This window comes from Prinia subflava, chromosome 2 (genome assembly GCF_021018805.1).
Source record: "Prinia subflava isolate CZ2003 ecotype Zambia chromosome 2, Cam_Psub_1.2, whole genome shotgun sequence".
In the NCBI taxonomy this organism is placed as follows: domain Eukaryota; kingdom Metazoa; phylum Chordata; class Aves; order Passeriformes; family Cisticolidae; genus Prinia; species Prinia subflava.
This window is the reverse complement of record NC_086248.1, coordinates 17,912,584-17,939,797: the sequence shown is the minus strand read 5'-3', so window position 1 is coordinate 17,939,797 and position 27,214 is coordinate 17,912,584. Positions and strand designations below refer to the sequence as shown.

Sequence of the window (27,214 nt, the reverse complement as noted above, 5' to 3'; positions counted from 1 at the left end):
GGTGGTAGAGATAGAACCAGCTTGAGTTCAGATTTACTTCCATAGGTTTGCAGTGCAGTTTGCAACATGTCTGCAACACAATTTTTCTCTGGTATTTTGGCACACAATTTACTCTTAAGTTATTTTCAGCTTCCTTTTTGTTGTTGTTCACTGCCTACACTGACTGTGTATCTTCTGTCATGCTAGGCACTATTCAGGATACATACATAAAATAGTCCACATCTTTTGTGACTGGTTGAATCAACTTCTCATGTCTCTTAAAAGAACTTCAAAGGCAGTTTTATTTTCTTAATGTGTTTCCCACACACGATGATGCATGAAACTCATGTATGCACCCATTACAGGAACACAGCAGTCAGGGAAGCCATCGGGAGTAGTTGGAAGAGAAATTTATGTAGATGTAAGTGGCTTACTGTGAAGGTCATAGTTAGTGAGTCTTGTGATTAAAAATTTGTCAACCTTTAAAAAAAAGTCTAGAGGCAGTGACTCATTTTGTATAGCATTTACCTCTTTGACATAAGCCTGTTAAGAACAGGTGCAAAAATCTATTTAGAAAGCTCATGAGTCCTGTTTTTGTGAAAAGATGAGGCAAGAGGTAACTTGAGAGAGAAATCCCCTTAGAATATGTGTATAGCAAATGTACACATTAAATTATTAGAAATGTGGTGATGCCTTGGAGTGGCTACCTAAAACAGAGGCTAGATAAGAGAATAAAAGGGGGTATTTATTGAAGGCCTTCAAAAGGTACACCTAGGGCAGTCAGAAGCCTCTGAGGGGCCAAAATGGACAATGTTCAGGAGTTTTTCACACAGTTATAAGTTTGGTTCATTTACATCTCGGGGGTTAATCCTCCAATTACAGCTTCAGGTAATGAAGTCATTTACTCCAAGTTTGCCCCCCTGATTCACTGTTGTTTACATCTCTCAGCACCTGAGCCAACAGGGTCCTTGACATTCAGGCCTAGAGAGGAATAGTTTTGTCTGAATAAAATGGGAGAACAGCAGCTGAGAGGTAGTGGGGTTTTAGAGTTACACAGTAAAGGATCTGAAAAATATGAAAGCTAAATCGTAATGCATCGGTGGCATGGTATGTTGCAAGGCCTTTATCCCCATTAGGCCAGCTCTGGTTTGGTTTCAGTAGTGGTGTTTAGTTCATGTTCAGTGTTGTTGTCTGTGCACCAGGATTATGCAGTTACCTGAAAGCAAAATGTTACACACATTAGGGTTTGGCTAAACTCCTGAAACTGCCTGTGAAATCGGCCAGGATGCCCATAAACATAGACAATGAGGTCTTTGGCAGTGCTGCTGCTACTTCTATTACTACTACCACTACTACTACTACTACTACTACTACTACTACTACTACTACTACTACTACTACTACTACTATATAACAACTATAATAACAATAACAAAAAGTAGTAGTAGTACACTAGTATTAATTTATTTTTCTCCCCAAATACTGTTTAAAATTCCCTATTCTTTGATGTTTTGAATGAACCAGAAGTTACACAAAAATATGCCAAGAGGTTTTGCGTGCCCTGGTTATATCTCTTTCACAGGCATACTTTGAAGGCCAGTAATTTCATCTTATTTCTTCTGTATTGGTTGTAAAATATACATACATTTATTAAATGGTAGTGGTAATGTAGCTGCAACTTGAGTCAACTTTATTTATTTAATCTTTCATTTTAATTAGTTTAAAGAAGTCTTCAATGAAACATTGTACTTCCCAGTACAACTTGGTTTTGAAAATTGGAGTTAGGTGCACCTTCTTGCCTTCTTGATTATGGTGTATTTGTGTTTGCCTATTTAAAATGTTTTAAACATGTCACATGATGTAGCTGAGAAGAAGTTTCCTATTTTCTCATCTACCACATTTTTCATCATGAGAAGAAAAAGATACAAAGGCAAAATGAACTTTGTGATATAAACATTAGTGAGACATACCTTTTTTAATGCAGAAAAATAACAAACTGATCATTATAGCAAACACACTTAACAAAATTAATTCTGGTTCTAGGTTCCATGGTTCCTTTTTCCATGCGGATTTTGCATGCTGAACTTCCTCAGTACCTGGGAAATCCTCAGGAATCACTTGACAGACTACACAGTATGAAGATAATCTGCGCCAAGGTAACAGCATCTCTAGGCACTAACATTCTTAATCTGTAAGAAATAAATTTTATTGTCCTTGTAAAGAACATTAAGTTTTAATTATGACAATTTTTTACACCATCTTGGTGCAAATAAGAAATTTGCTATTAAAAGTAATGAAGTGCCTCTTCCGTTTTAAGAGAGATCCTTCTCTTTTCTGTGGTAGCTCTGGCTCAGTTGAGTGGAATAGAGGACAGCTTTTGTGCTTTTGCCAGACAAGATGTGGAGCATGGTATGCAGATTTGTTTAAGGGTGAGGAGGAGAGGTTTCTTTCCTTCACAAAGCTGTGTCCAGCTTGCTGATAACAGTTGTTAATGACCTTCATCCTTCAGAAATAGACCAAGTAACTGGTTTTAGAAACAACAGCCATTTAAGAATATAAATACAACCTGCTGAGTTTGGTTGGGATTTTGATTTGTCAAATGCTATAATATGAAATTAGGGCCTAAATTATAACATGGGATTTGTTGGTGTTGAAATTGGAGCCATGGTGTTGTGAGCATTAACTTTATCTACTAAAACTATCAACCCTGAACCATAAGCATTAATCCTTAATATTTTTTTTTACAGAAATCTTTCTCAAGTAGTCTAATGCACCAGTGACCATGAATTTTACAATGTGATAAACTGTAGAAGCAATGCAACATTATTGCTTTATCTGTGACATTTGAAAGTTCAAAACTGTACATAAGATAAACACATGTGATTACTTTTCAGTACTCCTTGCAAGTTTCCTATATTTACTCCTTAAAATAACTTGGATAAAGGAAATGGAGGATTTGATAATTGCCAATTGTGTAGCTGTAATGGCATTAGGTGTATGAAATCAACTTTATTCTAACACAGTAATGAGTAGGAAAACCAAATATTTACAGTAAGAAGCCCAATTCTTTTTATTATGACGGGGGGAAAAAGAATGGTTTAGGTAATAAGAGGTGAAAGTGGTATTTTTTATAAAGTTGGAAAGAATTGATTTGGAAACCATTGAGAGATCTATCTAATTTGGCCAAGAAGTGGTACTTCATAGCACTTGATAACTGCTCTTACCTCTCATCTGATATCACTGGCCAGCTATTCTCTCCAGCTCTCTTCATAAACTGTCCTCAGTTTGAAGTAATTCTGTTCTTCTAGGAAATGCCATACACCTCTGTTGCAGGGTTTCATGGTGCTTCTCCTAACATTTATCTGCCCCAGTCTGCAGCAGATTGGCTGTTTCACATCTTGGGTTTATGCAGTCTGGTATTAAGTGCTGCACTGTCTGAAGTCATGAAGCTGCCACTAGGTTCCAAAACTAAAGTGGTTTCTAAGTTCCTTAATCCTGTAATGAAGAGAGAAAACTGAATGTGAATGAGGGAGTGACTGCTGAGCCGGGCATCCATCAGCCATCTGGCAGGCTTGATTGACGTGGCCATATCTCAGCTACACTGTGATCAGCTATGATTCTCTGTGGGTTAAAGGTTACTGGTCAATAGAGGAATGAATTAAAAGGAAATTAACTCCATCCCCACAAACACACTCCTTTACAAGACCTTCAAGTCATCTACAGCCTTGAGTTGGATCTGCCTCTGATGTTTATCTACAAGTGTATACCTTAGAGCATACCCAGTGTACCAAGGAAATTTTTATACTATAATACAAGATTTTGTTTGAACACAAACTAAGCTGATAATTTGTTTAAATAAAGAAACTGAATGTGGTGGTGAAGAGTTAAAAATTAATGTTTGCATATTTCCCTGCCCACTAAGTCCTTGAAGAATAGGTCTTTCTCATGTTCTCAGTCCATCAATTGCTAGTGACCTGGGTCACTGCAAATTCCGTGTTATCCCTTGTACCCTTGGAGAAAGCTGCTTTAAAGCTGACTGCATCTTCCACGAGCTCTTCTGAGGAGTCTCTTGTTGTCTGCACTTGGTCTTGGTTCAGGGATTGTCACCTCTTTGCCTCTGCCTTCCTGTGTCTGAGTTTGCAAGGTTTCCCGTGTTAGTGTGTTCAATTGCAGCAAGAAAGACAACTATATTCCTTTGGTTCTGACAAATTCTCTAGAGCCAGGATCTGGTAGCCAGGACATGCTATTGTCTGGACAGCCAGGACAGGTGTCTGTGCTGATGGATGCTTCTTTTTAAAATAGACAGATAAGTACTAACAAATGAAACGTCCTTCTTGGAAATATTTCTGATCAGTTATCCTAGATACCTCACTGCAGATTACTTCATTTGTTTGCATTTATTTAAATACCTTAGTTTTTGGAGCAATTCAAGGACAACTGTAGAAAAAAGAGTGTGAAAAAGGACAGCTTGTAAAGATAACTGTTTTTAAAAGATACTTGTAAATTGGTGGTAATTCAACCATTTGAAGTCAGTGCTGGCTGATAGAAAACATTGTTTATATGTTTTGATTTTTTATAGAATGCTGTTTGTCTAAACAATCTCGATCCCAACTGGAATGTTCAAGAATATTGTTCTAATACTTAGAAAAACCCATGGCATAACCAAAAAAATAACATGAAGGATGTACACTCATTAGTCTTAATATTTGTATGTGACACTTGGGAACCATTTGGGTTGTAACAGAATTAATTGGGGAGCTTTCAACCAAAAGCCTCTAGTGTTTTACCTCCCTATTTTAAAAAGCAGAAAAATAATCTTTGGTCATCCATATTTACAGAAGGGCACACGAATCATCATTATGTAAATGAGATGATCTTGGAGTCATAAAAGCTAGAAGAAAGAAAAGACCTATTAGCTCACCTAGTCTGTCTCTGTGCAATGCAGGGTTGTTTTGTAGTTTTTAATGAGCCGGCCTATGGTGCTGAGGCCACATCTGAGCCCTGGGAGGTTATTCCAGGCTAATGGTAGTGCATTCTGATCATAAGAAAATTTGTCTTTCTGTTTCATTTCTCTTCCTTAATGTAATGGTGAGGGGTTTTGCTATCCAATGCTTGTTTTTAATCTGCTAAATTCTTTATTGCTTTTTGTTGCATATATTCTACAGACAATTGTCAACTTTAGATTAACCATTCCACTTAAAGATGGAACTGCATTTATTTTGGTTACTTGGTCTTTACAGCCACCATCTATTCACATATCTCTGGTACCTGAAGCAGGATTGGAGGTTGGGTGCAAAAATGTCATTTTAATTTTTCCTAAATATATGTTTCCATGTATATTTTTTCCTGCAATAATGTTTTTACCTTTTCCAGTATTCAAGTTAGTGTCTAATCAAGATCTGGTTAGATATTTTGCATCTTTTTTTATATGAACAACATTTGAGAAAGAAATTATCTGCAGTGCCAAATGGGTGTTATAGCCTGGGAGAGAAATGCAGTGAAATCGTTGCTGTCTTGGTGTTACTGGCAATCTTCCCTACATGAACTACCTTAATGAGTTGTTGCACCTCTAAGTCCACCTTGAAATAAATGGTCTTTGAACAGCTGGGCAATAAGAGTAACAATAGTAACTTAAATCACAAAAGGATTTGTTTTTTCTCAAGTATTCATTTAAAAACGTAAGCATGATCACTTTAGTGCTAATAATGCTGAGGACATGCTAAAAAATGCTTAGCTGGAGACCAAAATGTGAAAAGGACAACTGTCAGGGTAAATCTAAACTCCTCTTGTTTGTAAATTCCTATGCTTCCCTAGATGTTTGAGGGAGAGTTCATGGAGATTTACACATTTCATAGTGTATTTCACTTCTAAACCCTAATCCCTCAACTGCCAGAGCCACACTGGGCTCTTCTACCAGGTGGGTGGAGCAGTGACAAATGGATTAACAATCTTGCTTCCTAAGGCAGCCTCTGCAAGTGTTACCTTTGCAAAACCTGTCAGAAATACTTTTTGCCATTTGCCCATCAGCTACAACTTCTGTAGTTCCACCACTCTCTTCATGAGTAGTTATGTTCCTCTCTGGCCTTTTCATACATACTCTTCCATATCCAAACTGGTGAACTTTTCAGTCTCTGAACTTTTCAGTCTCAGCTTCTAGTTGTTAAGCTGACATAAGTTTTCTGGTTTTCATGTTACTTCAGTCTAGAGGATATTTGTCTTGATGCCTTGTTGGTTAACTTCATAGAAACTAAGATGACACTGTACGAGTCAGAGTACCCAAAAAAAGCCACAGTTCCAGAAGCACCAAAAAAGGCTGAGTGGTGGTATTCATATATAGTATGAATATATTAGTAATTCTGGCATACAGGCAATAGATAGGGACTGAAACAGAAGACTCAGTGAAGTAACACTAGCCAGTGAAACTAATTAGTGTGCATAACAATAAGTGTTCAAAACAAGAAAAAGCACAGGTCATATGTAAAACTGATGAATTAATTGGTAGAAGTGTTCAATCATATTTTTATTCATTACAGGAGCATGGATGGTTAAAGCTATGTCATGTGATATTGCTAGAATAAACAGTTTACTACCTAAATATTTCATATTGACTAAATGCAATAACTTACACTGAGAAACTGTCAGAATCATTAATGTTACTATTAAACAATTCTTGTAAAATGGAGAAATGCCCAAATCCTGGAAAACTGGAGGTGATGTTTTTGTATTTAAGGGCAAAAGAGAGATAAACCTAGGGAATAAAACAATTAGCCTCAAATTATCACTGAGCTCTGTTTTAATGATGTTGAGCTTGAGGTCACAGCGAGATATCCCCAAGTAATGTTACAGAATGGTTAATGTAATACTCTAATTGCATGCAAATATCTAATTCTTCCTTTTTTTGATTATGTTTGTGGGAATGTTTTCAGAGAAATCCATTGTCTTCTTAAACAAGACAGCATGTCACTTTGGTGAGGGCCCCTTGTGTTAATTTCATTTCTAGAGTAGGAATTTTGGGCTTTACTGGATCTGAGAGGAAATCACTAGACATTTTGTTAGGGAAGAGAAGGATCAGGGGTTTTAGACCACAGAAAGTAGATTAAGAAGTGTTTTGGATTTGTGGGAGAGAAGAATGTGGGTTTTTTTCTGACATGGTGCCTTATTATACACTAGGCATTTAACACTGAAAGGTGGCACTTTGGTTTCTAAGCGATTTCTAGGTGGCTGCACTGCTTTTGAAAGTGGGACTGAGAGTCAGACTTGCACACATGCCACTGCCAGCTCATAAATTGCCACCTGTCAGCTAAGCTGCTGTATCTACTGGTGTGTGCTCATAGCCTCTCAAAATCTGAGGTAAGGCAGCTCAGTCCAGCCCTCTGACCCAAGTTTACAGTAGACCATATTACCTTGTATTTGTCATGGTCTAACAATTCTTACCAGGAAAATTAGCCTGGCGCAGGTGATAAATGTTCTGCATTCATTGTATGTCTCTCCTTGCTCTTAAACTTCAAAACTTCACTTTAGTCTATGAAAAGGGCTTGGTATCTGAGAGGGCAATTTCTTCCAGTTTTATATGTTTAAATTGGTGGCATGAGACAACTTTCTGGAGGTACAGATTATCTTTATTGGCTGTAGAAAACACCAACACACTTTCCAAGGCCAGATTAATTCTACATGTCTTCTTTTTCGAGGACTTCCTGTGTTGATATGAACTGTTTCTTTGTGGAACACACAGCACAATTGGAAAACTTAGTTGGTTTAGGAAAAGGCAATTACTTCTTATCTGCCAGAAACTGAAAACTCTTTGTTTGGAAGTGCCTTGTATTTCCTTCATTGGGTAACCACAGTGGCTGATTAAAGAGCAAGTGGCCCTAATGGGTTCTTGAAGGAAATCTCAGGCATCATGTGTAACCAAAGTTACACATCTGTAACAGGAAAAACGGGGTCATCTATGGGAATCGGAAAATGAATTTGGAGCATTGTGATGGAATTAGGAAAAGGAAAGTTGTCTTGAGTTTCAAATGGAGCCTTGCATGCATATTTTAAAAGTGCTTCGGACACATGCTTCATTAAGTGTACATTTTCATTCTTCCAATAGAACAACAAATGTTTTATTCACTCAACAATTTACATGATTTAAAATCTATGAAAAATTTTAAAAAGCAAGAAATGCAAAAGTTTGAAAAGGAAAGTGCAGTAAGAACTAAGAGGAGTACTTCATTAAAGACAGAAACATGGAACTAAAAAAACTAAAGTCCATACTTAGGGTGAAGAATTCAGGAGGCTGTGGCCTTCTCTGAAAAAAAATCAGTTTTGACTTTCATTGTGGTCATTAACATTCATTCTCTGGTGGAGCATATTTCCCGTTTCACTTTACAAAATATGTATGACCCTAGAGTGTGCTGACATCTAATGTTCTGTAAGTATCATAAACTGAACTCTAACATCCTTCTACAGTACAATGACTTTCTTACTTTGTGCAATTGATCTAGCTATGGTAATAACCAGTAATTTTGAACTGTACCTATGTGAAGCATTCCTGCATGAATTGGTTTACACAGAGACTGTCCATTGTAGATAATTTGCATTAAAAATAGTGCTGTTTAAACTCATGTTGGTTATTAAAAACATTATTACAGATACTAGAAAATTTGGAACAAGGCTTAGCTGAAGATGGAAGTATGACTAACATTACACAGGAGAACAGACAAGGTAGGTATTCTTTAAACATTTTTTCACAGACAGTGTATTTTTATTGCTTGCCTAAATGTGCCAGTTTTCACAAGACTGCCTCAGACTGGTTAAAATTGTAGTTTTGTAATCTTATAGCCTACTCAGCGCCTGAAATGATGCACCTTGTACTGCTTTTTGCTAGAATTAATTTCACAGTTTTGCCCTTGATCAAACTTGTGCAATAAATCAATTCTTTTTGTTACTTAGGAGAAACAACATGGCTGTTATCCTTTAGTGATGAATATATGTGTGTTGCTGTTGCAGCTAGATGGGTGTTTCATCTTAAGCCTTGGCTGTGACTGACTCCTCTCAAACCTCATGTCTGGCATCCACTCAGTTTTTTGAGATTGAACCACCACCATACAGTGGCTGCTCTGTCTTAGGGTGCTGCTTAGGGTGCACGGATGGCTGAGTGTCACTGTAACTGCATGGTACTTAAACTCTTGAAATGCCTAAGGCCCTCTTCAGAATAATACTTAGATTACATCATCATTTTCATTATTTTATATCCAATTATATATTATATATATTTTCTCCTGCTACTTAGTGATGTTGCTTCAATAGTATTGGGCAAATTACTGCACAAAAAAAGGTGATCAGGACAAGCTATATTTTTTCTTAACAGAATTGATACTAATGAGGCATTTGAGTATTAATGAAATTAGACAAGAGGAGACATTTTAGGCATTGCTATGGATTGTATGGACCCCTAGTGATGCCTAGCAACTTCAAAACACACAGCAAGAAAACGAAAACCTTTCAACTTTAGCTAACAGTCTAAGGAATTTGTTACCAAGTTCTTTGTAGGAGACCATTCACACAGAGCCTGTGGAAAATAAAGGTCTGGCTCTGGGATAGAAGAGGCTGGATAGAGTTAATAGCAGAAAAAAAATTACAAATAATTCCTTAAAACTGTGTCTGTATGGAAGGGTGCTGTCTGAACTATTTTTCTTCCTGGTCTTCAATTTAACTGGATGTAAAAATTGCTTTAATATGTAACTGATGTGATATACCTTCTGAATACATCCTAGAAACATGAACACATGTGAACAGTATGTATCATAAAGGTGTTTGCACATATAGTCAAATGAATACATTTACTGCTCTTCTCAAAAGGCTTAAGGAAAAGGGAAATAATCTTACATTGAAATTTGACACAGCACTTCATGAGTTTCTGTTCTTGTCTCTTGTACCAAATATTCTTTTTGCCTCTGTTCTACTTACTTTTCCCTGTTAGCACTTCCTGTCCGAATTTTCATCCTTATCTCCACATCTTTTGTTTTTTACAACTTTAAAATCAAAGTGTTGATCCCCTTTTAAAGTACAAAGACATTTTCCTAGCTCTATCATAATCCTGTGTCCTGCAGTCTGCCTTACTCGTGAGTTACTGGCTCCTTGCTTTTCCTCTCTGCTTCTGCTTCAGAGCTCAGATGGGCTCAGGAGGAGGCATACTTAGAAAAGCAGCAGCTAGTAGTTATCAGGGGATATGGCTGCAGAAAATTTGGAGAGATCTTTACATTTCTACTGTGCAGCTGCTTCTAGGTTTAAGACTGCCAAAAAGCCCACGGGACCTTTGCAGAGGCTGTTGACTGCTGTTGTCTGTAGAGGTCAGCCAGGTCTGCTCCCTCTCTGCTTTGTCTCTGCATTTGGAGCTCCAGGAGGCTTAATAATGGGTTTGCTTTTTTTCATCTGAGACTTGCTGAAGCAAACCTTATTAACTTTATGTGAAGACAGCCCTAATTCATTATGGGGATTATGCTTAGCATGTAATTTCCATGCTGCTGATGTAAGAAGGTGCAACACCAATCAACTTACCATGTTGATTACCAGGCATCTCTAGCTTGGAACAGAGCCCCTCCTTTGCCAGTTTTTCAGCAGGCAGAGAGATTTAGCATTGCACCACTTGCCTGGTAACACGTTCTGTAAGATGCCAATTTTGTAACTTCACAGTGCCTATTGAAATGAGTGGCAGTGTGGAGTACAGAGCCCTTGGTGAAAACAAGGAAAAGCAAATGCTTGGAGTGGAAGCATGGCTGCATGGACCTGCAGAGAGTGTTTCAGGCATCTCAGTAAAACACAGTGATCTGCTGTTGGATTTTGGTTTTGTTTACTGCTTTGCAGGGTTTTTTAACCCCTTTCTGCCAGGCCTAAGAAGGCTCATCCCACAGAGCTACAGAATTTTCAGACCAGCTTCCTGTTCAGTTTATAGCACAGGCTGAAGACATGTGGTTTGCCTGCTTTGCAGTCCTTTTCTGAGAACTGTAGCTGGTGCTATCTGATTGTTAACATGAAACCTAGATGTCTCCAGTGTAGGAATCAACATCTAATCTGTTGTCACCTAAGTCCTAAAAAATTGAATGTGGTTATCAGACTTTGAAGACATGAAAAGAAGGAGATATTTGCTTAAGTGAAAAAATGAAGGGCAGTTATTTAATTATGTTCAGATTTTATAGATACCCACAAGGAAAGAAAAAAAGAAAATGTGTCATGAAGTATTTGTTAATGGTTTACAGTATTCTCTCCATTAGTAGCATTAGGGATGTGTGGTCACGGGGGAATTTCTAAAAAACATCTAGGAGTAATGAATGACTGTAAGGTATAGTGGATGAAGTACTGGGTTCAGTCTTGAACCCTACATTATAACCCTCTTTTTGACAAAAATAATTTGAGAATATTCATGGGTTGGATTTTTTTTGTTTCATTGTTGAAGAGAATGGAAGGAGTTTTCCTTTTCAGGAAAGGCAGTAGACATTTCACCAAGCTCTTCTTATTTGTAATGACTTCTTTGTGTGCTGAAAGAATTATCTGTTTAATCTGCCATGCTTTCATCAGTGACTACATTAATGATACAAACGAGTGGTCTCAGTTATCACAATTTTATTGAAATAGGCTCTTATCCCTTCCCCCCACTCTCTTTCAAGTCATTACAGTGACCTTGACAGCTGATTGACTGAGATACATGTATTTTTCAAATGTGGTAAATGAATAGTCCTAATGTTTATTTTTGAAGATTAGAGAAATATTTCTAGCATTGATCTGTGGTACTGTATCACGAGAGAAAACAAGGGTCTGTGTGAACTGTTCTCTTACAACATCAGGACTCTGTCTGCAAAACAAGAGGGAGAAATCTGCTGCAGCTTTTAATGCCTGCAAGCTCCAGAAGAATAGGGAGAGCAGACAAGCTTAGCAGATTTTTTTCAGCGTATCTCTCAGCCAGAGGCAAGCACAAACAGTCCCAGACTCAGACATTTCTCACTCTGCCTATTTTGGCTCTGAAATTACATTCTAGCTATGTTTGATTTTTTCAATTTATCACATTTAATACTGTAGATTACATGTTTTTTAAACTGTTGCTCATTATCACATGAATCCTTTTATGAACCTTTTGTTCTGATGTTGGAAAATGTGTGGTTTATTTCAGTGTTTAATATTTGGTCTGAGCTGAGAGCTGAGAGCTGAGTCTATTGCTCTGCGTTGTTGCCTTGTGTATGGTACCCAGAGCTGCTTGAGCAATTCCCTTGGAGAGATGCAGAATTCTCTGATGCTGCAGCAGGGCTGAGGATTAAAAATTCTAGGCTAAAACCCAGTAGTGTTAACGAGGGGGACCTTTCAAAATCGTAATTCATAGGAGCAATAATTGATGGCAAGAAAGAACCTCTAATTTATTTGGGCAGATTCACAAGCTGCTCTTATTTTGCAGCCTCTGTTCAGCTGTGGAGGTCACGTCTGGGCCGGGTGATGTACTCCATGGCAAACTGTCTGCTAATGATGAAGGTACGTGGGTGGCAGAGCTGCAGAGGTACCGTATGTTCCAGAATAGAATGTCAGGGAAATGCAAGTGAATTACTGGTGCAGAGATAAGGGAAGACTACCTGACAGTACATGAAGGTTTTGCTTAGTGAAGAATTAATTAGGCTTAATAATGTCTTATTTAATAGATAGCTATTTGCAGTAATGTTCTTTGGGAGCATATCTGCACTTATTTCTCTTCAAATCATCCTAGAGAACATGCAATAACAATACAGAATTTGCATTTTTAAATTGAATTTTTCAAACACTTAACTAAATGCTCTAATTAAAAGCAATTATGTGCTCTGCCTTTTTCAAACTGTGCACTAGGATTGTTGCTCTGTTTGTGAGGCTTAATAACACTGTGGCTTTTGTATCTGATAGAGATCCAGAACATCTAAATACGTCCTCCCTTGTCAACTGATCTCAATTGTAATATGTCTTCTTTCAAGTTTAAATCCTCACTAGTGGGTAGGGCTGGAAGAGAAAGCAATAAAAGCAAAAGTGACTAGCTTTCAATCCAGGGGTTTCCCCCCTTGATTCCTCCTTACATTTTTTAACCAATTTTACTCCATTTGGTGCAACACTCTTAGCTTCTCCTTGCATTCAGGAAGTAGAAATAAAACAACTTCTGCCAATCATGTTGTGGTCAGGAAAACAGGGGTGTTGCCATTCTTCCAGCAAACTGCTGTTATCGTGAGCTTAACTGTGCTTTACAAATCAATTAGCAGCAACAGCCTTGGAGCAGGGTTGTCAGCAGTAGAATCTTCACAGGCCAAGATTTGGGCTCCTGGCTCCCTGCACTTCGATTGCCCAAGGTCATGCCAGACCTCATCCTCTGATGTTTACTGAACTGCTTCCCAAACAAGGCTTCATTCTTAATATTAGAATACCTCAAAAAAGTATGGGGATTTTTGATTTTTTTTTTAAGTATAAGAGCCAGCTGTACAGCTTTACATGAAATGGAATATGCTTGTTATGAGAATTAGGGGAAACACACATTTGTTTTCATGATTATATTGTCATAAGAACATTTTTGTCTTGCATAGAAATAATTGTTAATTAAAACAATTTGTCTTTTGAGGTAGGTACATGACATAGGTTCATTTTTTAAATCATTCTCTTTTTCAGTAAACAAATGAAGAAAAGCATGAGCTGCTATCCCAAACAAAATAGAATAAATAAATAAAAAAACTGGTATATAGTTACACTTTACAGTGTAAATATACACTGTATACAAAAATACACTTTACTTTTTGCTGTGAATTCTTTTTTAACTCATGCAGTGCTGTTTTTCATGTTTACACACAAATCTACATGCACGTACAGTTCTCACTTTCCTCTGGTTTGGTCTTATTTGTGCTGTTTTCTTTGAGTAACTGAAATGTATTTGTGAATACCCATTATCATCTTTTTGGAAATGATATTTCAGAAATACTACAGTTCAGATACTTCTTAAGATCAGTTGTATTAGGGCCTATCTCACAGCTGTTAAATTAGAAATTTATGGTTCACAATAACTTTCAAATGAACCACAATTGCATATTAATGCATAATTACTTCCATCTGAAATTTGCATTTCAGTGCATTGGCTGTAGGGTACTTGTGAGTCTTTCAGTTTTTAGGAATATCCCCAGACCATTCTAACTTGCAGCAGTACTGAAGTCATCTTGTCCACGTTCCAGAGTATTCAGCATGAATCTATTCAAATAAGTTTTAAACACACTTTTGTAAGTTCTCCCATAAAGAATTATTAATTTAACACGATTCCACCCTTTTTTGCTGTTGTATCATATACTTTAAAACTGCATTTGTTTTTATTCAAGTGTTTCAAGTGTCTGTAATTTAAGAAAAAACGATTTCCTTCTCCAAGTCAGCGCCATCTATTGCCATCTAGTGACCATGTACAATATTGCAACACTGTGCTTGATCCCCAGGTACTGTTGGGTGATGAAATACCTTGGCAAGTGGTTGATGATGATGATAATAATTTATTAAAGTAAAACTGTGTGATTTTGGTATGAAAATAACCTCAAACATATTATCTTGCTTTCACTAACCTCTTTCTTTGGCCAAAAAAACTACAGTAGTATTTAACAGGGAACAATCTTGTCAGGATTAACACTTGAAGATTTAAAAAACCCCACTTTGATGGGGGTTGGCCCTATAACTATTTAAATATACTTTCATTACTCTAAACTTTTAATTAGATTTATTTCATGTCATATTTTTTCTGCATTACTTATCTGAATCAAAGAATTCTGTTTATGTAGTACAGTGATTTTTGCCTTTTTAAATATGCCTCATAGTTAAACATCTCCTTAAATTTTGAGATGGAGGAGTATATTATTTTGGAGGTAATGAGTGAAGGCAAAGTGATTCACCCAGACACAGTAAATCAGTCATGTTTCCTACACCCTGGGAATATCTTTCCTAGGTACTGAACTCTGCCTGCTGTGTCCCTTTATCCATGTGACCAGTGACAGGTTGGTAGCAGTTCAAAGCAGTCTTTTTTTTTCCTGTTCATCTCCCTTTATTTGTATAACTTTCTTAATTGGGTTCTGCCTTTTTTCTGTGCACTACTGCTGGACCTAACCAAATGACAAAGAAGTGGTGGATTGCAGTTTTATCAACTGATATCAAACAGCTTTTCCATTTCCTGTGAACAAGGGGCAACTCAAGGAAAGATGTGGAAATACAGCAGGAGAGGAAGGGGTTAACATGTAACCCCTCACTGTAGATTTCCCTTTACAAGGACTATGGGCTCACGTCACTATGAAAGCATATCCTGAATATAGCAGCATAAGAATATTAATTTAACATACAGCTGATGACATGCATTGTTTAATTTCAAAAGTCTATCTGCAGAATGCCTGTCACTTCACTAAATCACCATGGAAGTGTCTTAAAAACTTTCCAAGTTCGTTTCATCTGAGCTGAAATTGCTTTTGACATTATCTTACTAGACTTTTATCTCTCAAAGGAATAAACACTTAAGTATTTTCCACATATATTATAAATGCACTCTAATTAAAGGCACATTTTGTGCTTTTTAGTTTTCTTCAGTGTTGCGTTAGCTTTTGTAGAACTTGCCCTTTGTAAAAGAAAACCATTAGAATTTACTTTAATCTGGGTATAATACAATTAAAATGGTACCAAGAAGGAGGTAACAGCTTGTACTAATGACACAAGGGACTGACGCCTGAGGACTTTGGTTCCTCTATGATTTAAAGGAGAAAGACTGCATGAATCATCATGTCTTTAGCCTGAGTGCTGCAGTACAGCCCTCTGGATTCATAGCACTGTGAATCTCTGCTTTCATAACCCTTCCACAACTGCACTAGATAGAGATGAAGGATAAGTTAGTTATCCCTGTCCTCTCTCCCCAAAACAAAGTGTTTATGAACTGTCCACTCCTTGTAACTAAGAGTTTTAGTCTAAGGTTTCTTGAACTTTCAGCATTGTACACATCATGGTTATTTCTGCTTATTTCTAATTAAGTACTTAAGGTGGTGATATAGGGAAATATGAAAATTTGTAATGCAGTGACCATGAAGGCAAGTACAGTTATACTGTGGTGCACTAAAGGAAAAACATAGTCCAGCAAGTAGATCTAGTGGCTTGCTAGAACTATTTTTGATTAGTATATTTAATGTAAGCCCCGAATTTTCGTAATAAAAGAGGTATTGAGTTATAAAACAATAGCCCAATTCTCATTCATATCCTAAATATTGTAACTTCAGACCTTTTTGTGGGATTTTTTTACAAATGTGTGGAAAATTGGAAGGCTCTTAATCCTTTTAAATTAAAGACCATGAGAATATGTCAGCCCCATCTCTATGCCTTAAGATCACAAGCTGTAGTTATTAGGGTAATACTTAATATGTTTTACTTAATATGTTTTACTCCTCACAACCACACCTTGTATCAATCAAGACTTCACTCCTCAGAGGCGATGTGTATTTATCATTCCATCAGACAATCTTTGTTCTTTATGTCACATTAGCAAAACTGTGAATAACAACAGTCTTTAGTAAGTGAAACCAAATATCATCTATTTTACAATGTACTCTCTCAGAAGGAAGTGTCAGATAAGATGCCTCTATAACTCACCACACAATGATATCATTCTGTATCACATGTAGGATATTCAAGAAATCTCCTAATGCTTCCATCATAGTATGGGGAGAATAATAATGCATATTAAACTCACTGTGGTATCCCCAGGTGACCACAGAATGAGGTTGTATTTAAAAGTGAGCCTAGATACATGTTTCACAGTTTCATCCTGGGGCCATCCTTGCTTTTGCCTTTGGACGTGTGTAATTTAGTCTCTTGTCATCTCTTGGAAGAAATGGGTCCTATTCCTGTGACAGGTACTGCAAGGCATGGGGTGGGTAAGATGTGCTATGCTGTGCTGTGGTGTGGAAAGAGGGTGCAGTGACAACCAAGAGAGTGCTTAGACTCCTTATGTTCACCTCTAGTCTCACATTTCAGGAGCTGTCAGTGTTTATGTACTTGCAGTTGTAATGCATATGGTGTTGGAGATAAGGATAAGAAGTGCAGAAAAGGAGGAGAATTCCTGTCCCTGACTGGGCCAAATCCATGAAGCCCCTGCAGCGTGGGCCTCTTAAGACTTGGCTGCTACCAAGGCTGGCTGCTGTGTACACAAGGGAGCCTGTGCTGCTGGGATGGTGCAAACACTGCCCACTCGTGCAGCTTCTTGTGGCTGAGGCTGTTCTGCAGTAAGTTCATGCTAAGCTGTAAACTAAGCTGGCAGAAGCACTTTTCTATGAGCTTGCTGCTTGGTCTCCTGGGAATTGTTTCTGCATTGCTTTGACTGCAGAGCCCAAATCCCTCTTGGTTGTGCTGTGCATCTTTGTTGTGTAACCAGAGCCTTAGAGTGTGCACAAGAGTGAACACTGGGTAAGGGGCAGCTGTAGACCACAGAATTTGATACAAGAAAATTATTTCTCTAGTGACCACATTTGATGCTTGAAGGGATAAAAATCACAGTCATAGAAAATACTTCAGATTTAGTAGATTATACTCCTGGAAGAATTAATAGGTACTACAGTCATGGGCTGGGGTTCCTCTAAAGAGCTAGATCAAAGGGTCCCTATTCTAAGTTTTTTATGCCTGCCTAATACAGTCATAATCCATGATCAATTAAATTCTTTACTGAGAGCTGTTGCAATGAAAATTGAAGTTTTCCTAAATCATAAATTTGTGAAAAATTGTGATTGCATTAATTTCATCACATTTGAGTTGGTTATGATAAATAAAGCAACATTTAAATAAATATACTTGTGTATGTGGCATGTTCGTTTTCCTCTGAACTCTTTTTATTACCAATAATAAGTGTGAACTTCTCATGGCAATTAGAATTGTAATAAACTCGAAATGTTTTTAATTAATAGTTTAGAATTAATCATTATACCTACCGCATACAAGTTGTTTGCAAAAGAAAAGTCCTGCAGAGGGCTTTCCTGGGCTGTTTAACTCCTCTCCTACTATTACAGGACATGTAAGTTCTTTCACATACAGATCGGACTCTGAAGACTTACCTTGACTTTTTGATTGTATGAAACAATATGTTCCAAATAGAATGGTTTGTGTCAGAACAGATCTTTAAAGGTCATCTAGTCTAACCTACCCCTGCATGCACTGGGACCTCTTGAACTGGATTGGGTTACTGAGAGCACCAGCCAGTCTGACCTGGAATGTTTCCAGGGATGGAGCATCCTCCATATCTATAGGTAACCTGATTTAGTGTTTCATTGCCCTCATTGTAAAAAATTCATTCCTTATATCTAGTCTAAATCAACCCTCTTTTAGTTTAAAACCATTACCTCTTTCCCCATCACAACAGGCCCTGATATATAAGCCCATTTCAGAGGCTGCAGTGAGGTCTCCCCAGAGCCTTTTCTTCTCCAGGCTGAACAACCCCAACTCTCTCAGCTTTCCTTCTTGAGAAATGTTGCAGCCCTCTGACCATTTTTGTTGCCCTCCTCTGGACCTGCTCCAACACGTTCATGTGTTTCCTGTGCTGAGGTCTTCAGAACTGGATACAGGCTGTACTCCTTTTAAGTGCCTCCTCAGGAAAAGAAATTCATTACACCTGGGGAACATTGCTTCCTCAAACCAAGCAGGAGATGAAGAAAAACAACCTTTACTAGTAGCTATGATCACTTTAGGGACAAGTTAAATGAGCACTATAATTTGACTAAGAATAATGGTAAGGTAGAGAGTATGCCAAGATGTCTGTGTAGTTTTGTAAGATTATTCTCTGTTGTCCTTTGCTTTCTAATGCACATCACAATTCTTGTATTAAGTTGAAGAGTAGGACTGTTGGGAAGCACCAAAGTGTTACAGCACAGACAACCCTCAGCCTTTGTTTGGCCTGGCCCTTGTAAGTGAAGGCAGATGCTCTCTGCTCGTGTTTCTCCAAGCTGCAGCAACAGAGGCTGGCATAGCCCTGGGGCCGTGAGCATTCCTCTAGCTACAGCCTGTCTCAGCACAGAGCATGGGCAGTGCCTCTCACCTCTGCCTGCCAAACCATGTGGTCAGGCTCTGAAAGTCATGTCCTTTGAGGTCATTGAATTACTGCAATTCAGCCATGAATCAGCTGAACTTCAGGAACCAGTCACATGGGCATTTCTTCCCAGTGGGAAATGGGACCTGTTTGTTTAATCTTCTGTCACTGCTCCTCAGCTGGAGGGTGTACTGGCATTCCATCTTGAGCAGGCAGATCTCAGCACTGTCCCCTGCCAGCATGGCCTTCATGCAGATGTGGTGTCACTTGTAAAACTTTCTGGAGATCAGAATCAGTCCTTCCTTCACTTAGTTTTAGCCCACATGCATTTTCTATTTGGATTACCTGCTTTTATGCAGTTAAAAATACCCAACAATTTGGGTGGAGGAAGGGCAAATGTCTTGTTTCCCTTGGTAGTAGTGTAGTTTGTCATCTGAAGATGTGCAGGAATTGCGGTTTCTGTCAGGTGATGTTTTTCACAAGAGCATGTGCACAGGCACTTCACAAAGCTTTGGAATACAGTTTGTTGAACCATGTAAATTACACATGTATTTGGAACATGAGACACTTCTCAAGTATGTATACCCCCAATCACACTGAAGGTGCTTGACTTCCATCCTAAATCATAATCTAAGATGAAAAGTAAAATGTGTAGAGTTTTAGTTTGTGGCATTTAGCTACAAAAAGAATATGATCCTGTTAAAAAAAAATCCCCTGTGTATTTAGTTCCAGTATAAGACCATTGTAGTCAGCTACTTAGTGCCTACAGTCATTGATAGAAATTCTGTCCCACAAGTTGCAAATACTTTAGCTCTATTGGAATCTGTCTTTACAAAGAAGGTGACACAAAAGCTGAAGTATTCTGTGCTTAAATACCTAATTGTATGCTTTTCACCCTTAGGACTACGTGCTGGCTGTAGATGCATACCACTCTGTCATCAAATATTACCCACAGCAAGAGCCTCAGTTGCTGAGTGGAATTGGAAGAATTTTCCTTCAGGTATGCATTTTATTCTAAATTTGTTAGGAAATACTGCTGTTAATAGCTACACAGAGAATACTCATTGTGTTTAAAACTACAGCTGTTATTGTAGGGTACATGTCAAATTGTAGAGGCAGTGCTCAAAACAAAAACCTTCTACCATGTCATGTTAGATACAATTGGGAAATATGAAGCACCTATAGTATAAAAATTGCATTAGTAAACAAGAACGTGCTGTAGAAAGTTACGCCAGTATTTTATTCAAAAAGTGACATCTTGCTTTCCCTAAAACTAAGAGTAAAGCTCCCATTGACATCAGTGAGGCAGAATTTCACTAAAATCTCATGTCTCACTCCCTTGGAGTGCATGCAGCTCTCAGTCACATTGTGTAACTGTCATCTTCATCTGGAAAAATTCAAGAGTGTCCTTCTTTTGTCCAGATTATATTCCTGAAAGGACAGGAGAGGGCACATTAGGAGAAAAAACAGTATACAGAAAAGTATAACAAATGCACATGTAACTGTATTTAATCATAAATTAAAACAGATCTCCTTTTATTTTTCATAAAATGAATGCATCTAAATAGCTGTCTGGTTTATTTTTTAGTATCTCACAAGTGCTTTGCAGTTCTTTTATATTTCTGATAGTGATATTTCAAACTTCCCCTCTTTTATCTACTTACTTTATTACTGATGATAAATCTAATTTTGGATTGTGAAGTATTTACAAATGATCTTATTTGTGACATTCCTGTAATAAAATTATATTGAAATTGAGTAATTTACTCTTAATAGATAATTGTTAACATTGATTGCTTGAAATCATAGAATGTCATTCAAATTCAATCATGGGTTTTCAGTTCTCAGCAGGAGCATGGTTTCACAATGTGTTAGACATGTCTGTCTTTGAAAGTCTCTAGTTTAAAGTGGATCTCCATCACTATGGAGCAATTTTGTGATATTGGCTGGTGCATTAATTTTTACCTAAATAGGGAATATAATAATTATGCATATAAAGAATGGTACTGTAAATATGCAAAATACTAAAGGAAATAAAAATTATGAATAGTTCTGGTGTTATTGGGAAAATGACTGGGTATGTTACTGGCTTTCTGACAAGAGTGTCTGCCCTGATGTCACACCCAAAGTCTATTTGTCATTCCATTTGCTATGGAGAAATTCTCACTGCCATGAGGAAAGCATCTCCTAACTTACAGATTCATTTGAAACCGCTGACCTCCACAATGCTGGCTGTGACAACAGGCCTCCAGTTCTGAGGGGTTTTACTGTCAGATCTGGACACAGCAAAAGGAGTTATGAGAAGTCCTTGGTATTTTCATATGACCTAGACAGAAGCTAAAAATAATATTATTTCAAAATGCAAATGTTCTCCTTTCTTCTAGAACCTTAAGGAGATAAGGTTCTATTGCTTGGCTTGTTGTGATTTTCTGTGACAAAATCTTCAGCTCTGTCTAGGGGGTACTGGTGCAATAGATGCAAGATTTTGATCTGTTAAGAGAAGTAGGCGGTGTCCAGGTAATCAAAAGCAAGCTGTTTGACCCAAAGAAAGACAAAGGTGTTGGAGTCCTGGGCATCATCATTTTGGTAAGGTCACTCTGGGGTAGGTGTTGACAGGGCACTCCCTGGAAAAATAAAATGTCTTGCAGGTAAAATAGAAGAGCAATTTTTTCATATTCAAATGTCACAACTTCTTAAAAACAAGTAGTAATTCCCCAATAACCTCAGACTGTGCTTCTTTCAACTTTTCGAAGAGAGACATAAGGCAGCCAGATTCCAGTTGCTTATGAGTCACACACACTGTCTGAGAACAGACATCACACATGTGAAACAAAGCAATAAAGTGTAATTCAGGAGTTTAACAGAAAAAAGTTACAACCTTTTCAACATGTAAAACTTTATTTATTTTGCTTTGATTTATTTTTTCTTAGTTAAATTGAGCTAACTAGTCTTAAGGCACCATGTCGTCTTTATCTTCACATGTAAATGGAACATAAGGAGGTGTAGATCTGATGCACAGTCTTTGGCTGTTGCCTTAAAGGTGGGAAATGAGAATTGCAGAAGTGCAGAATGGAGAAAAAGACAGAGGCTATCACAAAGGAATTTTCGTAAGGACTGTAATTCTTTTAGCAATCACCTGACATGTAAAACAGAAATTCACATGAAATACAGAAACAGTGAATATATTTTAATTTCTAAGATTATATTGTATAGCTCTCACTGGCTGACCTATCCAAAATTTCCATTTGAATAAGTACATTAAGAAAAAAATTTAAAAGCTGCCTAACCTTGGCCTCTGCAATAAATTGCTGCAAAACTGAGTCAAAAGCAATAAAAAAATTCTAGAAGAAAAATAATCTTGGTTTCCAGACAAACAACAAAGTTAAGCACATAGTATATTGGAGGGTCCTTGTTAGAAAATAAAATTATTTGAGGTTAACTGTAGAATCTTCATTTTGACTTGATGTGGTAATTGTTAGATACCGAAGTCATACTTCTGAACTGCGTTGATAAAGTGATAAGTGAATAAGTAATAAAGACCACTTAAATTGGTTAAATTACTTTAATGACTGATTAAAACTAGTTATTCCTTTTAAATGATCTTTCCCACCAACAAAATTTTAAAAAGTAAACTGTTTCCCCTCTGTGGGAAAAATGAGATTTAAGAGTTCAACATGTTTGGTGAGAAGATACAAGTTGCTGCTGCTAAGAAATCAGAACTATTCATTATCACAAATAATGTGTGATTAGTATCAAAGAATCATCAAGCTCCCAGGAGAGCAGACTGGTAGCTTGCTTTAGAAATTGATTGTTCTCATCGTTAAGGAATTCCCAGACTAAAAATACTCAAGGACCGATTCATTTACACTTTGCCAGCATTATCCTCTAGTTAAATATAATTTTTTTTGCGATTTACATATTTAGTGGGATTTATAGAGAGAAATTTTATCCTTTATCATTATAACTGAATGTAGGATATTTTAGAATGAGTAATATTTTTTTTGTTTTGAGTCTAGTTACATAATGTCTGGGAGAAATGCATCTGTTTCATTAGAAAAGACTATGATTGGTATTCCAGAAATGCTTGGTAGATGGACAGTTGCATCTTTGACTGCAGTGTTCAATTGGATCATCTCCTAAACGTAAAGAAGAATAATTTCCTTATGTTGACAAGGGATAAGTCTTGTGGTTAGAGGTGAAGCAGTATCTGTTATAGTAGTGGTGTTAGTAGGGTTTTGGGTACTGCCACTGTGATATTCCCATAAGCAAATTGGAAAGAAAAGTAGATGAAGCCTTCAGATGGATGGATGTTTGCTGTCTCTGAAAAGTGCAGTTGGAAAGTCATTTGCTGATGACTAGAAGGACTTGCTAGATGATCTTTCCACAAGGATCTCATTAGGGTTTGTAGTGTTTGTAGTTTTGGTTAGGTTGTACTTGTATGATGAAATATGAAGCATGCTTGTAAAATGTACAGATTATGCCAAGTTGGGAATGGTGCAGACACTATGAAGGGCAGGATCAGAATGCAAAATAGTCTTGACAAGTTGAGAAGCTGAAATGTGAAATTGGCTGTGATTCAAACAGCAAAGGCGAAATGCTACCAAAGACTGGCAGTAATATACACATACAAAATGAGGAGCAACAACAAGCCTATTTCCTGTAGAAAGGAAATAGGCTGAGAGTAAGAAAATGACACAAGGGGAAGCAAATTGGACTTCAAGATACTTAGCAAAAAAGCAAAGTTCGTATTCACGTGTGAAACATAAAGTGATTCCTGCTTCTCAGTGCTGTTGAGAGATCAGTTAGATTGTGGATTCTTAAGTGGGCACTCAGGAAGGATGTGAAATAATAGGAGAGAGTTCAGAGAATCCAGAAAGCATTATCTGTGAGAAAGGTGTAAACACTGCTTTGCCTGAAAATTGATTCTCATTCTAGAAGGGGAAGAAAACATTTTCAAGTGTGCAAAAGACTGTAAAAAAAGAGTGAGTTGTACATTCTCCCCTACTGCTATGGACAGGACAAAAAGCTGAGGTGTAAAAAGTAAGATGGAAGGTATTTTCTAATGCTAGGGCAATTTAAGAATTCTGGATTAAGTTTCCTAGTAAAACTCAGATGTGTAATATCCACCATCTGAGAGCATTAAGGAGACTTCAACACATTTGTCATAAGCTTTTTTCATTTACATTTTTCATTTTGTTCTTGAACAAAGGGTGATCTCTTGAGGGCCCCCTTGAATCCCCCCACCTGAGGACTGCCTGGTTTCCATGGCTTTATGCTTCTGAACTAGTTTAATTTTACTCCTTTTGATAGATTCTGATAGATTTATTTTACCAAATAGTAATTTTTCATCTTCTTCCATCTCTCCAGCCTAAAAAATATGCTACTGACTTATTTTCCAAATAAGTGGCCTTCTTCAAGTATTCTTTTCATCTCAAAGAGCAATGTATGTGACACACTTTCAGGTGAAATACTCCTTCCTTTTTAGAAATCCCCTTCCCCATTCCACCCCCTCATCAAATCTGTACTTCTTTATGCCAGTTTTCAAATTTCTCATTCCTTCATCCTGCACAACTCACTCTTTGGTGGTTTTTTGATCTGCAGATGGATCATCTTACCAATATCCTCAGTGGCCCGTTGTACTCGAGTTGTTTCTGATGTGTGGTGTGATGCACTGAAGTCGTCCAGTGGCCCCTGGCTGCAACCCAGAGGCTCTGGGTTAACCAGGTGTGGGTCCTGTGCTACCTACAAGGCCACTGGTGTCTGTCTTCCCTTCCTGTGCACTAAGGCCCCATGTCATTGGAAGTAACTCTGACCTTTTCTCATTTTCAGCTACGTTTTTGAACTGTGGAGTTAGTTACAACAAAGGAGCTAAATGAGGATATGGGGCCTCCCTGCCCTGTAGTCCATGAATGCTCCACAGCCCCCAGCTGAGAAACTGCCTTGGGCAAACTGCACATTCTTTTGGGGTGCTTTTCATGACCTTAATGTGGTTCTTTACATTGTTTGGTAACAAGTGATACCCAGTCGCCTTGGTGTAAAGAGATTGATAATGGACTTCGATATGTTACATATGATTTTGTGTCCTTATAAGATATAATCAGGATGTAGCTCTTTTCTTCTTATTGTGGTAACTTACTTATGATTTTTCTGTCTAGATTGGAGACATAAAAACTGCAGAAAAATATTTTCAAGATGTTGAGAAAGTGACTCACAAATTGGATGGACTACAGAGCCAAATTATGGTTTTAATGAACAGGTAGATAATTTAATAGCTAAATAAAACTTCTTAAAATGCAGTTCTAAATGTATGCAAGGTGGTCATTAAATTACAGTTGAGACAATCCTGTTCTCTTTCTCTCTTTTATGGGACTTAATCCCATAAGTGAGACTGAATGGCATGCAGACTCAGGAGATCTCTGTAACTTGGTACAGTCATATTATTCTGCATTGAAGGATCTTTCAGTTGATTTTACAAAGCTTTTTCCTCATTCTTTCAGGCACTGCATATTTTCACTGTGTTTTTTCAATATACATTTGCATACATAACTCTTGGGAGAGGAGAATTTATTTTGGGCAGTCGTCCTACAATCAGATCTGCTGGGAAAGTACCACTGGTAGCTTCAAAGGATGCTTGAATGCACTGTAGTAAATCGAGCTGTGTGATGGGGACTCACTTTGCAGTGGGTAGCACATTGGCTTAATATATTTAGAAGATATATTCAAAAGACTATTCAAAAGTGCTCTGAAAATTATATAGCTGATTTCATGAAGAGCAATAATTCTGGGAAGAGAGTATCTGCATTTAAATTAATAAAAACACAATGAAGACTGTTGCTTTCATAGCCAGAAAATACAAAAGCTGTGTAATCCAAGTTGTCATTCCATTTGTCTGTAAATCAGTGTCTCCTTCACCCTGTGAAGAACGAATGTCAGAAACTCTCACATCTGTAACAGGAAAAATAAAAAATGGTGTCCATTCTTTTTTAAATGTATTATTACCTTGGGTTTTTGAGGAGAACTCATTTATATGTCACTTACTTTCTAGAGCATTTCTCCACCTTGGTCAGAATAATTTTGCAGAAGCTCATCGATTTTTCACAGAAATTTTAAGGATCGACTCATCAAATGCCGTGGTAAATCTTCAAATTGCTACATATATAATGAACACCTAAATTATTCTCGTAATACTTCATGCATGGATTAAATTAGTACCCAGAGTATGCTCAGAGCTTTACAGAAAAGCGGGATGTGGCATGTGTGCCAAAAGGTTTTCAGTGTACATAAGGATAAGATGCAAAAAGAGATGGGAAATCAAGAACCAGTCTCTTTGAAGGGCATGAATACTTAGGCATGCATGTAGAAATTCCAAGACACTCTTTTATGGGATCTTTGCAAAAGCACTTTTTTTTTGCACTCACTGTTTTTAGCATAGACTTGCATGTCAGAAAAAGAAACATCAGCTGCCAACATGTATAAAATTAACTTGATTTCACACAACGTTGAAAGGATATTGTAATTTTAAACATGACGTTTTTAACACGTTGCATATCAGAGCCTTGGGTTCCTGTCACAAGCTGAGATCAAAGAGCTGTTCATTTACCTTTGGGTTCCTACACCTGGCAGTTTCCAGGCCATGGTCACGTAAAAGTGCTCCTGAGCCCTCAGACAGCTTACCCCCAGTAATCAGCTCCAAGGCCACATACAGACTGAAGGGCTGAGTTTAAGGAACACGTGAATTCTTTATTTTGCAGGTTGTAAAATAGTGTGTATTATAAATCATACAAGAGCAGCAAGGTTTCCTGAATGCACAGAAATTTTTTTTTATCTAAAAGACCATATTCTTCCTTTATCTGCAGCTTTCAGAAAATATGAAAGCTTCTGCTGCTAAACCTGTTATATCACTTTGTACTGTTGGAGTCTTTCAGTAACTCATAAAACCTGTTTTGTGTGGTAAGGAGAATGGAACCTGACTTGATCATTTATGATGTATTTAGAGTGCCCTATCTGCTGGATTTACGTGAAGTCAGTTGTAGATGCCTTTGTGATAAGAAAGTATCTTCCTGTTGCTTATGTGGACATGTAAGCCAGGGAGAGAAAAAAACACTTCTAAAAATATAGTGAAGTAATTAAAAAAAAACCTATGAAAATTACTGCATGTAGAGGCTTATACGGTTTCTGAAA

The 27,214-nt window shown here is 37.5% G+C and overlaps 1 protein-coding gene across 2 annotated transcripts in view; it reads left to right on the top strand.

Moving 5' to 3' along the window:
- The window catches only part of TRAPPC12 (trafficking protein particle complex subunit 12), a 50,972-nt gene that overhangs the window by 23,080 nt on the left and 678 nt on the right, over positions 1-27,214 (top strand). For both annotated transcript variants that reach the window (XM_063389212.1, XM_063389219.1), the window contains exons 6-11: positions 2,023-2,135; positions 8,616-8,688; positions 12,410-12,483; positions 19,935-20,033; positions 25,189-25,289; positions 26,079-26,166. In XM_063389212.1, coding sequence (XP_063245282.1) covers positions 2,023-2,135; positions 8,616-8,688; positions 12,410-12,483; positions 19,935-20,033; positions 25,189-25,289; positions 26,079-26,166 — 548 coding nt within the window. The remainder of the gene's footprint in view (positions 1-2,022; positions 2,136-8,615; positions 8,689-12,409; positions 12,484-19,934; positions 20,034-25,188; positions 25,290-26,078; positions 26,167-27,214) is intronic.